The 15,459-nt window shown below is 40.6% G+C and overlaps 1 protein-coding gene across 1 annotated transcript; it reads right to left on the bottom strand.

Annotated features, from left to right (window-relative positions):
- Positions 1 to 1,674: 1,674 nt before the first annotated feature.
- Positions 1,675 to 14,911, bottom strand: alkbh8 (alkB homolog 8, tRNA methyltransferase). The gene is made up of 12 exons (XM_085245705.1): positions 14,767 to 14,911; positions 13,957 to 14,090; positions 13,743 to 13,843; positions 12,791 to 12,922; positions 12,597 to 12,692; positions 12,351 to 12,455; positions 11,619 to 11,689; positions 7,367 to 7,473; positions 6,932 to 7,092; positions 5,840 to 6,120; positions 3,227 to 3,376; positions 1,675 to 2,509 (listed from the first exon to the last, which is right to left on the bottom strand). The coding sequence occupies exons 1-12, from the start codon at positions 14,902 to 14,904 to the stop codon at positions 1,778 to 1,780; spliced, it is 2,208 nt and encodes a 735-aa protein (XP_085101831.1). The 5' UTR covers positions 14,905 to 14,911; the 3' UTR covers positions 1,675 to 1,777.
- Between the last annotated feature and the right edge of the window lie 548 nt (positions 14,912 to 15,459).

The raw sequence follows: 15,459 nt of genomic DNA on the forward strand, positions 1-15,459 counted from the left end.
ATAGCACTGATTTTAGAGTAATGTACAACAATTGTAAAGTCATTTAAATTTCCAGAGGGTTATGGTGAAATTAAAGTTGTTCTTTTGTGTGATTCTTCAGTTAACTGAGCCTCAGATTTTTCTAAGATTTTGTAATTCAGAAGTGAACCATGTGAAATACATGATGTGTTTAAAGAAAATCTACTGGAGCTCTCTATAGAAATGATTCTGCGTTGTGATTCTTTTCCCCACGCTGAGCCATTACAACCAATTTTAAAGTGCTCAATCCCACTTTCACCTCTTCCCTACTCATTTTCCTGTTTACATGCAAAGTCACCCTTTACAATGTGGGCAACAGAATAGAGCTATATGTTATTTTCCTGTTGTGATCTCTTATTCTTAGTTAAGAGCATTCTTAGTTTTGTATTGTTTGTTTGTAAGGATTTATGGTAGAAAAGGTGGGGTTAAACAGTTATTAATCACTGTATGCATACAGTGTGTAGCTAATCATGTGCCTGTATGATGCCTAACCGTGAGGTGCCACCTCTGTCATATTTAAAAGGACAAAAAAAAATATAGACCAGTTCCTAAATGTGACCAAATTACCCGCAGCCTTGAACTGCTGTGTTACACCTCAGCCCTTTACCTTGAAAAGGTCAGGCAGACAGGCTACAACTGAACTACAGCTCAGTGATTTCAGAGCAGACACTGAGGTCAGGAGAGGAAGCAAAGCAGCGAGTTACAATGTCAAACAAAATGTGGGGAAAATGTGTGTCGCAAAACAAACATTTTACTATTTCACGAACAATATGACGTCGTTCAGCTCAATAGCCTGCATCGCTGATAGTACAGGGGTGCATTAGTACCTATGGAATTGCACAGTTGCACATCTGGAAAGACACAATCAGTCCTGAAAGGTATAAACAGCTTTTAGAGCAACATATGCTCCCGCCCAGGTGATGTCTTTTTCAGGGAAGGTCTTGCATATTTCAAAAGATAATGCTGAACTACATAATGCATTAAGTTATCTCACATCATGTCAATCTTATCAGAAGAATCCTGGTGCTGAACGTGCCTGCAGTCCAGAGCTCTCATCAGTTGGAAACATCTGATGCATCATGAAACAAAAATAAAACAAAGACCACCCAGGAATGTTGAGCAGCTACGACATTCATCTCCCAAAAGCCCAGCAGCTGGTCTCCTTAGTTCCCAGATCTTAAAAGAAGCAAGGTTGCTACACACCTGTAAACATGGCCTGCCCTAATGTTTTTGAGACATGTTGCTGTGATCAAACTCAAAATGAGCGAATATTTGTCTTAAAATGAGACATTTTCATCGCATCATTTTTATTTCCGTTTTACACAACGTCCCAACTTTTTTTGAGATTAGGGTTGTATCGCCTGTGAGGTACAGTCTTGTCTTTGCACTCGGCTGAATAGGCTTGTTTTTATTGTGGGGTTTCAGTGAGCTAGCCAGAGTATGCTTAGTAGATATACTAACTCCAGAAATGTTTCATTTAGTTGCATTTATTTTTGAGTAAAGCTGGTGGGATTTATCGCAGTGGGATTATTCGATCCATGACACCATAACAGGGAAAAGGTGTGTTTGCTCAGCCAAGGTCAAAACATGGTGATATAAATAAGCACAACAGGAGCAGAGATTTGTTTTTAATTTATTCCAACACAGTTAAAAATCATATATATGTAAAAGGCAAAAACTGGATCCTTTAATTTTAAGTTAAAATTCTTTATTTATGCAGATCTGTAGTTGCATAAAAATGATTTTAATGACGTGTGTGTCAGTCCTTCTCTAATATAACACACCAGTTACCCTGGTCATGGTAGCTGCTCTGTACCTTGACTCCATCCACCTGGCTGCACAGCTGTTCCAGCTCCCCCTGGTGGAAGACATGATAATAGCGGTGAAAGACGGCGGTTAGATGGCTCTCAGACTCTGATTTCAGATGAGAACTCGAGGTCTGAGTGGTGCCACTCGGACTGGGCTTAGAGCCTGGGCTGTGAGTGGCGTCATCAGTGTCAAGTCTTAATCCAGGAGACATACTTGCATCAAAACCTGGACTGAGACCAGGGTTACTGTCAGTTCTGGTTTGGTTAGTTAAAACCTTTTTAGACTTCTCCTTTCTTTTATTCCTTTTCACACCATCTCCTGACTCTTCCTCCCCTGGTTTTTTCCCCTCTTTCAGATGCCAGGGAACTAAAAGGTCCTGGGTGTTAAAGGCTGTGCGGTTTGTGTGCACACTAAGCTTGCCATCAGTCACTTTGCCAACAGGTTCGTAGCCTTCTTCTAAATGTCCGCTATTCTGGATAGCCGATTTCCCATGAGGCTCCCGTCTGTCTTCGGATGTGCTTTTAGTAAGGTTTTCCTTCCCATTATGCTCTTTGTTGTGGTCTTTGAGGTACTTGGACCTCTGCTTGTTGTACTCTTGTTCAAAAGCCCAAACATAGATGAGTGCATGACCTCCAGGCTTTAGAAGTCTCACCAACTCTCTCATAGCTGCTAGCCGCCGCTCCTACAACACACACACATTAAAAAAATTAATTAAAGACAGAATCACATGCAACTCACTGCATGTGAATCATTGTCAGAGAGATTTTGCACCAACAACCTGATTCCTAATTGATGGAATTATGAACACAGAAAAATACCATCAGATTTTGATCCACCGATCAATACCTACTGCTAATGCAGTAAAAGCGTATCTGGAGAGAAAAGCATACAGTGCAACACTATCAGTCATGGATTGGCCTCCCCAGAGCCCAGATGTCAACATTATTTAAGCACTGTGGGATCATGTTGATGGAGAACAGAACAAAAAGCAGCCAACATCCCAAGAAGAGATTTGAATGTCCTTCAAGAAGCTTAGAGAACTATTCCTGAAGACTTCCAGACCTTACAGGAAAGCTGCCCAAGAGAGTTCAGGCTGTATAGAATAAAGGTGGTCATACCAAATATTTAAGTCTGTCTCCTTATGCCTTATATCAGTATTACCAAGTATGTTTGCACATGTTTGAATAAATCACTGCATCCATTCCCATGTTCCTAGTAGAATTTAAAGAAATAAGAGCTGGCTTTTGCACACGGTTCCATGAAAAGTTCAGAACATGAAAACTTTAGTGAGCTACTAACAATTAATACAAGTCTTTTTTTGTAGGTCCATCTTTCTAAATAAAACTGATATAACGGTTCTATTCTGGTTATTCTTTGTATGAGGATGAGCTGTGTGTACCTCTGTGGAGAAATGGTGTATGACGGCTATAGAGATGCAAGCGTCACAGGAGGCTGTTCGCAGAGGAACATTCAGAGCATCAGAAACAAATGCGTGGAAACCCCTCTCTGCACAAATTTGGACGAGAGCGCTGCTACGATCACATCCCACCTGAAATAAAACATACAGAGAGAGAGTAACAAGGCCATTCAGTGGACTATCATTCTCAAACGGCAACAAACGCACAGGTCAGCAGAGTGTCAGCACGTACAAGGTCTGAAGAAGAACACGTTTACAAACTGCTCGTGATCATTTAAGCCAGAGAAAATGAGCAAGAATGGAGATAAACTATGCGAGGTGAACAAGAGACAGCAGACACAAGTGAGAGAGCGGGAACACTACACATATGCACACACACCCTCGATCTACTGCTGACGTGCAAACAGAAAGATTAAGTAGAGCAGGAGGCACAAAAAGAGGGAAGGACTGAGGCGAGAAAACAGAAGAAGAGCAGAGGCCTGGGTTGGGAGAAAATGAGAACAAGCAGAATAAAACTCGGGTAGCTGCTGTGCTCGCTGCATGATCACAGTGTTCTCTGTTCTGATTTATCACAGCTACACTCTGAGTCAGGATAAGCTGCTTACATGCACCCCCAAATCCCAAACAAGAATATCCCAGTGTGCATACGTAAACAGGAAATGTAGGATATTACCATGGAAACTGAGCTTATGCAAAAAAAACAACAACAAAAAAAAAAGAAACAGGGAAGAAATGAGAGCAACAACAGGAATCTCATCCTGCTGTGCCTTACTCTTATTTATTTAGCCGTCCTGAAGCAAGACGTGATGTTTACACCTGTGGCCAAAAGCAAACTCTCTGCTAACTCACGCCTACATTTCACATTCAGTTATACCCTCCCAGAGACCCAAAGCTCTACCACTGGAGGTAGACGTGTAAGCTGCAGCGTCTAGCCCAATGATGCAAACTTTGCTTCATTCTGAAGCACAGAGGTCAGGCTTATGCAACCAGGTCCTGAAGTGGCTCGCTCAGGTTCCTCCTTTTCTTTTTATGTTTATGAAAATCCCGAGCACTGCGAGTGTGACCACGACGTGGTCTGTCTACTGTTCGGGGAAAGAAGCTTTAGCTGATGCGCAACAGCTGCAGTTCCCCAAATGGCCACTTGAGGTTGGCTTTGAGAGGAAATAAACCCCATAGTCTCCAATGTTAAAACACTCAGGGCAGAAATTATGATATGTATAGCTGTACAGGGGCGATTCTTTTTTAACTGACAGTATAAAGTTTTCAGCCTCCTTCAGAGTAAATAGATGTGGATACTTCACACCCAGCATTGACAGCTGAGGTGAACAGTGTACCCTAATTACAGATGAACAGCTCACCTTGAACTTTTTTAAATGTAAACAATACTTGTTTTATCCAAGAAGACAAAGTTATCTCACTTCAGCGATTTGTTTTTTGCTGCAAAATGAGATGGTGAACCACACCAGCACTGTCACTGAAACCTGCCATAAATGTGAAGTCAGTCTGGACTGCATGGGGTCAAGTTGCCAATAACATGCAATCTATGTCTGTCAATACAACAGTTAACTGTGATAAATCAGTGAAAATCCCTGATGCTGTCTGCATAGACAGAAATTCCCATTAACTATTATGTTATAAATGAAAAAGTTCTTTGGAAACCTTCAACAATCTCCCCGATTGTTTGCAGAAAGGTTGCTTCTTATCAGGTGAGATGAGGCCTTTTGTTTTGAATATTCCCAGATTAATTTTTATTTATTTACTTGAATATTGATAATTGGTGTCCCTGTATATATCGCAATACTGTCTCAATTTCTTCCAACTAAAGAGATTTTTAAACAACTAGGATATCTTTTTTGTTTTCCGGTTCTATTAAACATCACAACTCATTCAAGTGAACCAATCCACCAATTCACCAAAATAAAATGTTGCCACCAGACAATCAACCTTTAACATGGACGAATTTAGAGCTCCTGAATTCTCCCAAGAATTTAAAGCTGTGTTGTTTTTAGGAACGGTTTGTCACATTCGAGCAGTCATTCAAGACTGCTTGAATGTGTAAGTTAAAAAGCTCATCAGTATCACTCCCCCGTCATTAAAGCACAAGCAGATCTGACTATAATTACAACCCTGTATTCCATTTATTACAGCCATGCTTTGATGTTTTATGTAAGTCCATTTCACTTTCTTTTATCCTTTCACCTATAAGTCTGATGGTGTTTAAAGGCTTTAACCCAAAGTTAAACCTGATGTTACATCTCTAACCTCACCTCTGTGGCCTTATCAGAGCGACAGTGTTGTGTAAGGTCATTAGTAGTTATTGGATGAGTCATGCTGATCTACATGTGTTTGAAAAAGCCCAGAGCCATCTTAGATTTTGCATCCCTATGTGAGAAATGAAGGAGAGGAGTTCTAGCTCGAATACACAGATGAATGCTTCTGCAGATAAGCGCCTGTTATGAAAATGTGTAGCATTTCAAAGCGCTGACAATCTAAGAAACAGCAGCAATAAAAAAAGCAGTGATAGAGGAAATTACCCTGCAGGGATCAATGAAGTATCTCAGAGGCGCAGACATTTCAGTATAAAATGACACTCACTGCAATCATCTCTGGGTTTACGCCCAGGTATTTCCCATTTCCGCAGCCCACATCAGCTAGTACGCTACCCGGTGGGAGCGAGGACAGGAAGTGGCAAACGCGAGGCCAGGGGGAGTGGCGGGTGCTGCTGAAGTGGGAGGCGATAGCGTCGTACACCCGGTGCACATACTCCTCCTCTAGACGGGCTGCATCGGCATGGCAACATGGAAGCGCGGGAGGGGACGGCGTAGAGGGCGAGAGTGTTGAAGGAGCTCCCTGACTGTCACAGGCAGAGGGGAAGGCTGGAGACAGAGAGAAGGCGTTCACTGGTGAGATGTGCCGATCGTTTATCTTTGACCTGCGTTGCCATGCAACGTTTAATTACAATCATATCGTTCGCATATCTTTTATTATTGTCTTTATGCAAAAGCGCTAGCTATGCTCTGGGTTTAGGATTCTCATGCGATGAAACTGTCAGACAAAATAACATAATCCTGCTGTCTAATTTTAATATTAGACAAAGATATCCTGACAATTTCATTTATTAAGCGACAAAAGGTAAACAAACCTATCAATCTGGCCCTGTGGGGGATAAAGTAGTAGCCTAAACTGTGATTAACCACATTTTTTGGAAAGCCAAGTTCAATTTCACTAGCCACACCCAGGTCTGATTGCTGCCATACCTGTAGAATTAAGAAATCACTTAAACTGAACCTGACAAAGTGAAGCAGGCTGAAAGACCTCAAAAAGCAAAGCATCATGTCAGGATCTAAAGAAACGTCTGAGAAACAAAGTTGCTTGATCAGTGTGAAACGGGGTTACAAAGCCATTTCTAAGGTTTGGGACTCCTGTCACCATGGTGACAGCCATGGTTGGAACTGTGGTGAACCTTCCCAAGAAGTGGCCAGCCTAACAAAATTACTCCAAGAGCGCATCAACAACTCATCCAGGTCACAAAAGAACCCAGAACAACAGAAATGAAAAAATGAGAAAAAGGAGCCCCGTAACATATTACATATATTAAAATTAAATTTACCTCTCAAAACCTCACTTACTCTCATAATGTGAGTAAAGCAGTTTATAAAAGCAAAGTGTGTTTTGCTTCACTCTCACCACAGCGGCAGGGTTCAGGCCTGATCTTGCGGAAAGTGAAAGAAGTGCGTGTGCCCCTCTTGCTCAGAGTCAGATTGCTACGTGTTCCAGGTTCAGGCGTCACATGATCGGGGGATTGCTGCTCACAGGCCGGCACCATGTCAAACTTACGAGGAGTGATCCTAAAAGGACACACAAAGAGCTTGTCTTAGTAGTTATAAAAGACAAAAACACACAAACCAACTGGTGAAGAGGATGAGAGGATGTGGATGTGAACAAATACAATGCAAAGGTTGAAGACGAAGACCATCAACAGACTGAAATGTACTAATTGTAGTAAATAAATAGTTTCTTTTTCAGAGGAAAAAGCAGCAAATTAAGCATCAATCCAAAGATCAGGTCAAAAGAACCTGACTCCAAAAGGAGAGACTGATGCTTTGACACAGTCCAGCTTACCCATGAGTCCAGAGATATCTGCTCTCGCTCTTCATGACCAGCAGGCTCCGTCCAGGCAGCACCACAGCAACAACACGACCATCAGGATGTCGGAACTCCATCACCGTCTGCACAAACACAAACGCGCTGTGTTAAAAGTAAGAGTGGTTTCTACTCATTACTTCACTGCACCGATAATAACAAATTACTGATGAAATTAAAAATTTTTATGAAGGTTTTAAAGTCATTGGGTGTGGATTTATATACATATATATTTCTTGCAGGCATATTTCCAATGCCACACACACACACACACAAAAAAAACAGCCGCCAGGCCCTTCCCTTTGTAACCCAATCATTTTCTACTGATGGATGACATCCTTGACAGCTCTCAGTCAGATTTCCGCTCGTATCACAGCATAGAAGCAGCCCTTGCAAAGGTTTTGAACACAATTTGCCTGAGGAATAATGCGGGGAGTTTCACAGACTCGACTGCATTTGATCTTAGCAGCATCTGATACTGTGGATCACTTCTAAATAGGAAAGGCAGGAACTGCAATCAGATTCCTCACACATGGTACATGCAGCCATCATCAATGATGGTGAATGAGAAAGAACTGCTATGATGTAAGAAGTCTCTCAAGGAATGGGTCCTGGTCCTCTCTCATTGCACCTGTGCATTTTGCTGAGTAGACACCCAAACATATCTATTCCTCTCCAACTCACTGTATCATGAGTTCTACAGTAGGAAGAAGGAACAGCATTCACTCGGCACTATCAGCACAACATGGCAACTCTGACTTTGCTGATGACACGGTGCTCTTGCCCCCAGAGGCTGGACAAAAACTGCACTTCTGACATCAGAACTGGGAATCAGTCTCAACATCAACAAAGATCAGGCCAACATTATAAGCATGAAGGCCCATCACAGCAGCAGGACATCCACCTAGAAGACATCATGATGCTCCTGTTGTGGACATGCAATTCCAACTAACAGTTCAACAGCAATAATAATTTGGCATCCTGCATCAGTGTTTCCCTACATATTACTGTGCATCTGCTGCAAGTAATAACTGCTGATAATACACCTTTATATTTTTATTATTCATCAAAATGTTTCTGTATCTGCAAGTACAGGAAACAAGTTACGCACTAGTTTTTATGCTTTTAGTTCTTCAGTAGAGAGTTGGGCAATTTCATGGTTTGTTTCTATATTCTAATTAAGCCATACTGCTGTACAGCTATTATTATTAATTATTATTATTATTATTATTACTACTACTATTAGTAGCAGTAGTAGTATAACAAATTTAAAAAACTTTGACTCATTTTTCATTTACTTTTTTTTTTTTTTTTTTTTAACGTTTGCACCAAAGCTAATATTTTACTGATCCAGCAGTAGCTCAGGACTGAAAGAGACTTTGGCACAAAACTTCCAAACTACACAGTTTTGACTGATGTCACCCAAAGGAAAACACTGTCGACCACCTAAAACACTGTTCATGTTTTCTCTCACTTGCAGCTAGCAGACACAGCGTTGGTGTTTGATCCTAATGTTTCCTTACAGCACATAACAGAATAAGCTCTGCTGGGAAATTACATCTACAACAATTTCCAATTGTATCCCTCCAAATTCTGACAGCAGGAAAATTGGATTTTGTGAAGTAGATGGCATTCATGTATATGTGTGTGTGTGTGTGTGTGTGTTCCTGTCTAGCTATCTTTATGAGCACCGAAATCTGCATTCTACTATACTTGTGAGGACCGGTGAGTGTGTCCTTACAAGTGACTGTTGGTTCTCACAAGTATAGTGAAGGCCTTTTTGAGGCTCAAAATGTAGTTTCAGTGTCAGGGTTACAATTAGGTTATGGTTAGGTTTAGGGTAAGGGTTAGGCATTCATTTTTAATGGTTAGGGTAAGGGGCTAGGGAAGCCATTATTGTCAATGAAGGTCCTCACTAACACACTACTGTGTGTGTGTGTTCCCCTCTGAGGAGTGTTAGCCAATCAATGAAAGGGTGGAATGTGACTAAATCGATGGTGACGCCGGCAACTACGCTTTACTTCACAACTATTCATCATCTCCCTCCCTCCTCACACGTATGCACGCACACACAAACACACACAGGTTTGTACATCTTTCTGAGTACAATCAATTACAGAGAGCTTCTTTACTTCTTTACTTCCTTACCTTAACTTCAAGCATCACAATAAGTAACCCTAAACCTCTGCCTAACTTCTACAATTAGCCCTAAAGTCAGTCCTTGCTTCTGTAGTCTACAACTGGTCCTCACAAACACACAAGCACACACCAAAAAGGCTGCCAATATACAACATCACAAACAGCTCAATAATGCAGTTATAGTTCGTGTAATTACCAGGAAACAAGTGTTTCATTAATAATGACTGAATCACTTGTGTTACATTTTCAGAGAAATTAAATCCAATGAAACTGAGCGAATGGCATAAAGGTTTGTTATGCACCAAATCCTGTCTGCTTAAATCAAAGCTGAATCAAACTGCAGTGCACTCATTAAATCCACAGAGTAGCAAAATATTTAACAAGGTTTCCAAATAGTCTTTAAAATAAGCTACTTGTTGTATTCTCTGCAACCACCACAACATCAAATTTAGAAATCCTAATGTGCACTCAGAGCTTCATTACAAGTACCCAGTCGGAGCCCCTTTGAGATGGAGCAGAGCACCTTCTTCCCAATACTCAGGGAGGCTGTGGTGTTTCAACAATGCTGAGTTGGTACTAGGTGTCCAAAGTGTGCTAAGAAAATACCCCCCCACCACCACAAACAGCCTGAACCGTTGATACGAGGGAGCATGAATCCATGCTTACACTATCCAATTTTGATGGGAACTACAGCCTCAGTTTACTGCAGAGTGCAGCGGCAATCTGACGTAGCCAATGTGCTTCAAGTTTTCAATGCGTTCTGTGTTCAGAGATGCTCTTCTGCGTGCGGTGGTTCTTCTTCTTATCGGCTTCAAGCAGTCCTCAGTCCTCTGACATCAAAAACACATTTTCACCCAGAGAACTGCCGCTCACTGGATAAATTCTCTTTTATTCGACCTGTCTTTGTAAACCCTACAGATGGCTGTGTGGGAAAATCCCAGCAAATCAGCAGTTTCTGAAATAATCAGACCAGCGCATCTGGCACCAGCAACCATGTCACGTTTAGTCATTCGAATCAACTTTTTCCAATTCTAAAGCACAGTTTGAGCTTCAGCAGGTCACCATGACTACATGTAAATGCGTACTTGAGTGGTGTTAAACAGGAAATACTGCGAGAAATACCACCGCTCAGCTTAACAGTACCATTACTCCCATGCATCGCTTAAAGAAGAGCCAGTTTAATTGCACTCAATAAAACTTTCTTTCGGGGTCTATTCGCTTCAAATATTCCTCCAAGTGTCCCTTCCTTTTTTAACGTGATTTAATATGCCCACTTTTTCTGTGGCTCTGAATCTCCACTGAAAAGCAAGGACAATGAATACACACACTGTCAGTCTGTGTGTGTGTGTGTGTGTGTGTGTGTGACAGATGCCACAGCAGATGACAGCTGATTGCTAGCAGAGCCCCTGCTTTTCAGACAAGCAGGGACAGATGGGTGTTCATCCACAGCAATCAGGCAGCAAAGACTAAACCCACGATCTTAGTTTATAGGTCGCAACACCTGTGAACACCTGGAAGAGTGAAGGACATGAAAATGGAAAATCTATAACTCTTGTGTACATCCGTTTGTTTACAAAATTTCTTGCGAGCTTTAATTCCTTAAGTGCCTGCTGGATGAACGGATGCTACGGTGAGAAGGAACTGAAAAGAATGAGACACACCGAGAAGGTAACACAGTGTTCTCAGGAAAAACACAAGGACACAAGATGTGTGCACGTACGCACCCTCACACACACACACACACACACACACACACACACACTACTGACAGCTCTCTGAAGCAGATAAATCACAGAGCTCAGGAAGGTTGCGGTTAATTTGACAGATTAAACTAGAACTTATAAATGAATACACACAGACTTGATCTCACTGGGTTTAAACGAATAACCACCTCTTAACAGTTTTAAGATGAAAGCTGGCAGTGTTTTCTTTAGACCATCTTTATGTACAACTTTCATTTTAATCACTGATGATTGCACGTCGAGTACTGCTGACTGATGCTGGCTTCAAACAGCTACTAATTACCAACAGCTCACAGGTCTGTGGCAACGATGACGATGATCAAATCACAGATGCCTGACCGACTTCTCACCTTTGCCCCCAGGCTCAGAGACAGGATGGTGTCCTCAAAGGCAGAGTGAGTGTCCACATGAGGAGGAATACCTGGAAATATCATAAACAAACATGAAAAATGAAAACCTTCAGAGCAACGTTAATCAAGCGAAACATTTAAGAAACTTCTCTCAGCCCAAAGGCTTCCATAACTCCTCATCGACTGGTTCAGGAAAGGCTCTGCTGCCACCCAGTGGTGCAAATCAGTAAACTCTGTTTGTGTGCTCTCTTATTCATTTTTAATAACAGATTAATTATCAGTTATAAAAGCAGTTATTAATCAAGCGTAACACTCAACCACTAAAACCAATTTTTCCGTCCATGAATGCAAGTAAATAATCATAATTTGGCATCTTAGTAATTAACAATACTGTGTTAACTTAGAGCAGCTGTGGCATAAACCTTACACTGGGTGGTGGTCTAATAAATTTGTTACATTTATATTGTATATTTAAAATTACAATATAATGGCGACGGGGACTAAAAGTCCTTGTTTCAGTTATTAACTGCCCAAAGGACCAGTATAATTATTATTATTATTCTGAGCTGAGAATCATACAGCACTAATCTATCTATCCTTCCTTATCACAATATTCTAACAAAGGGTTGCAGGGGCTCTGGAACCAATCCCAGCTAGTAGAGTTCAGAAATTAAAAAATAAGAGTTGGGAATGAGCAAAAACTTTCTGTGAATTATTCGAGCTGTAACTCACCCTGTCCAGATTCATACTGATTTACAGTCAGCTGGTCTGGCATAACGTTGATCTGTCCATTTCTTAAACAACGCTCCAGAACAGGTAAACACTCCGCAGGGATACCTAGAAACACACATATTCCTCTGCTACTTCTGTTTTGCTTTATTATATGCTTGTCTAGTGACTGAAGACCATATCACGAAAAACACAGTCCACAAAACCACACCTGATACAATATGTTTGATAAAAGAAGATCCAGATTACCTGCAGGTAATGGCTTGTCCTTATCCACATTGTTGTTGTCGTAGCGAAATTCAAAGCCATAATGTTTCACTCTTCTGTGCTTCAGAGCTTTTTGCGCTAAGAATCAGTTAAAGGGGATTATTCAGAAACAGTAATCAAAAGTGTATGCCTGGCTTTTCTTCACAGCTTTTTTGGGGGGGAAATGATACCCTCACCTGTAACATCCTCATTAGTGGATGACCAGTCTACAGCAGCAAGCAGCAGAGCTTCTTCTTCTGGGGACACAAAATCCTCCAGCAGAACTAAACCCTCTGGCAATGGGACGGATGCTTCCTCCTCATAGGTCACTATACAAGAGCGTGAAAATACACAGTAGATCTTAAATACTGGCTGCAAAAAAACCAACAAAACCTTTCAGAGTATTTCAGATTATTTGACTTACTTGTAAACCTAAGATTTGTCGGGCACATGTATCAGTTTTATCATGAGCATCCAGAGACAAAGAACTATCTAGTAAAACACAAGGTTATTTATAAATCGCTTGACAGAAGAGCCTATGAACCCAACAAATGCTTCAATAAGAAGCAATATGAAAAAGCAATAATAAAGCTTCTTATTCATTTAACTAAAAGAAAAAAAATCCAGCTAGCCAATCCTTAACAGCTGATAAACAGCCAATCAAAAGTATGAGTGCAGAGTGCACATGCTGTTTAAAAGAGTAACGCAGCTGACGGTCATCAGCAAAAAAATGGCAAGAAATACTATCAGCACTGGCAATTACCTGACCAAGTGGCAGAAAATACAGACCCAAAAAAAACATCAGACATACACTGACATAGTCTTTGCAAAGATTGAACAACTTCTATTAGTAACATATGAAGAAACCCAATCCAGTGTAAGATCCACTGTATCGAAAGCTGAGCTAAGCTCTAATAAGACCCATACAGAACAATCACCGGCATCTGAAGCCATTGTAATGTCATATGGAACTTTAAGAAGACAACTTTCAGTCAAATGCATTGCAATAACTCATTACATTAATAAAACACAATAAAAAAAACCCTGCAAGTGTAAATCCATTTAAAAGAGAAAGGAGAATTTATGTCTAAGCCAGGCTATATCTGAAAGAACTCACAATGTTCCTGATGGTACTGAAAGTAAAAGTACCTGAGTTGACATAAGCGAGGTAGAGCATGACGCTGCTCTCTCCGCACTGCAGCTTCTGTCCATTAAGGTGGGTGTACGCTTTTAGAGCACTCTCTTCACACCTGGAACGAGAATGAAAATGACAATAATATTAGTTTTAACTGGAATAAAAAGGTCCTCAATGTACAAAGCGCATTCCTGCTGTGGCAAAGTGCTGTCTGTGCCCCAAGTGTACCTGTATGTGACAAAAGCATAGGGCTTATGGGGAGGCATGAGCAGGCTCTCCACTTCTCCCATCTCTTTCAGCGCTGCCGAGAGCTCCTCTCGACTAACGCTGTTCCCCAGGCCACCATTAGCCACCACCAGACTCTGCAGAGGTGAAATAAACAGTAAAAATCACACAAAAACAAACAAACCTGAAAATAACTGAAAAAAAGAAGATGTCAGAAAAAAGGGGGAAAAGGCCTTTTCTCAAGGATTGTTAGACTGCTTAGCAATCAATCAACCTACAACACATACTCTCATGAAAAAACAACTAAACAAATGAAGTAGTTTGTGTTTTTGTTGTGATGCTTTTACTGGCTTAAAATGTTGATGTTTGTTTGTTGATATTTGTCTCTAGTATAAAGTAGTTTGTTCCCTTTTGCTATGAAACCCAATTTTTATGAACTCGTATTTGTATTTGTCTGCAGAGATAACAGCGTGAAATCGTTTCAGATAAATAGAAATGGTTCTTAAAACTGTCTCAGACTGCTGCAGGAACACAAAAATGAATCCCATTTAAAAGGAGCAAATGAAAAGTCTCTTATAACGAGTAAAATATTCAAGGTATTTTCCATAAACAGCGGCTGATTTTCTTGTTAATTTATCAATAATAATAACAACAATAGTAATAAATATATATATAAAAATTTTGAATAGAACAATTAAATATTAGATATGCAGGTAACTTTTAAAATCATTTTAATGTTATAAAACAAGCGAAGAATAATGAAACATATGACAACGAACCATTTCCCGTCAAATAAACGTTATTTTTCTTTACCCTGGTAAGCTGCGGGGTCGTATGGATGCCTTCATGCTTCAGTAATGTGTGACTGGCTTTAATTTGTTTTCTGAGAAGTTTTTTCTCTTCTTTACTTCTCCTGACGGCCTTCACGTTGTTTTCCTCACTAGCATCCATGGTACGTTGTTTTAATCCGTCCGGGTGCAACGGGGACTGAAAGACTTCGGTTCCCAAAGATTACCTCTCCAGGAGACATTTTGTAAAATGTAACTAAAGTGTTTATCTTACATAATTCTGATTTGTTAAGAATAAAATGAAATTATTACATGTGAATAAAATATATATATGCACTTCTCGGAACTTTGTTAGCTACAGCTGTTAACTTATTATCATCTTGTCTTACTCAGCCAATCACATGGCAGCAACTGAGTGCATTTAAACGCGTGGACGTATTAGGACGACCTGAGGATTAGAATGGCAAAAAATGTGATTTATGTGACTTTGAACGTGGCATGGTTTTTGGTGGCAGATGGAATGGTCTGAGTGTTTCAGAAACTACTGATCTTCTGGGAGTTTCCCCACACAACCATGTCTAGGGTTTACAGAGAAATGTATGGCAAGAGAAATATCCCGTTAACATGGGTTTTCTGGGTCAAAATGTATTATTAATGCCTGAAGTCAGAGGAGAATGGTCAGACTACTTCAGCCTAAGAGGAAGGCAAAAGTAACTAA

This window comes from Mchenga conophoros, linkage group LG14 (assembly GCF_057382185.1).
Source record: "Mchenga conophoros isolate Kocher_MC1m ecotype Shallow Benthic linkage group LG14, M_conophoros_male_GT1.1, whole genome shotgun sequence".
NCBI classification, from domain to species: Eukaryota; Metazoa; Chordata; class Actinopteri; order Cichliformes; family Cichlidae; genus Mchenga; species Mchenga conophoros.

Coding starts and splice junctions, on each gene's coding strand:
- alkbh8 (XM_085245705.1), bottom strand. CDS start 14,904: ATGGATGCTAGTGAGGAAAACAACGTGAAGGCCGTCAGGAGAAGTAAA. Junction 12,923..13,742: donor CCTCGCTTATGTCAACTCAG/GTACTTTTACTT, acceptor GCTCTTGTATAG/TGACCTATGAGGAGGAAGCA. Junction 11,690..12,350: donor TCAGTATGAATCTGGACAGG/GTGAGTTACAGC, acceptor TGATATTTCCAG/GTATTCCTCCTCATGTGGAC.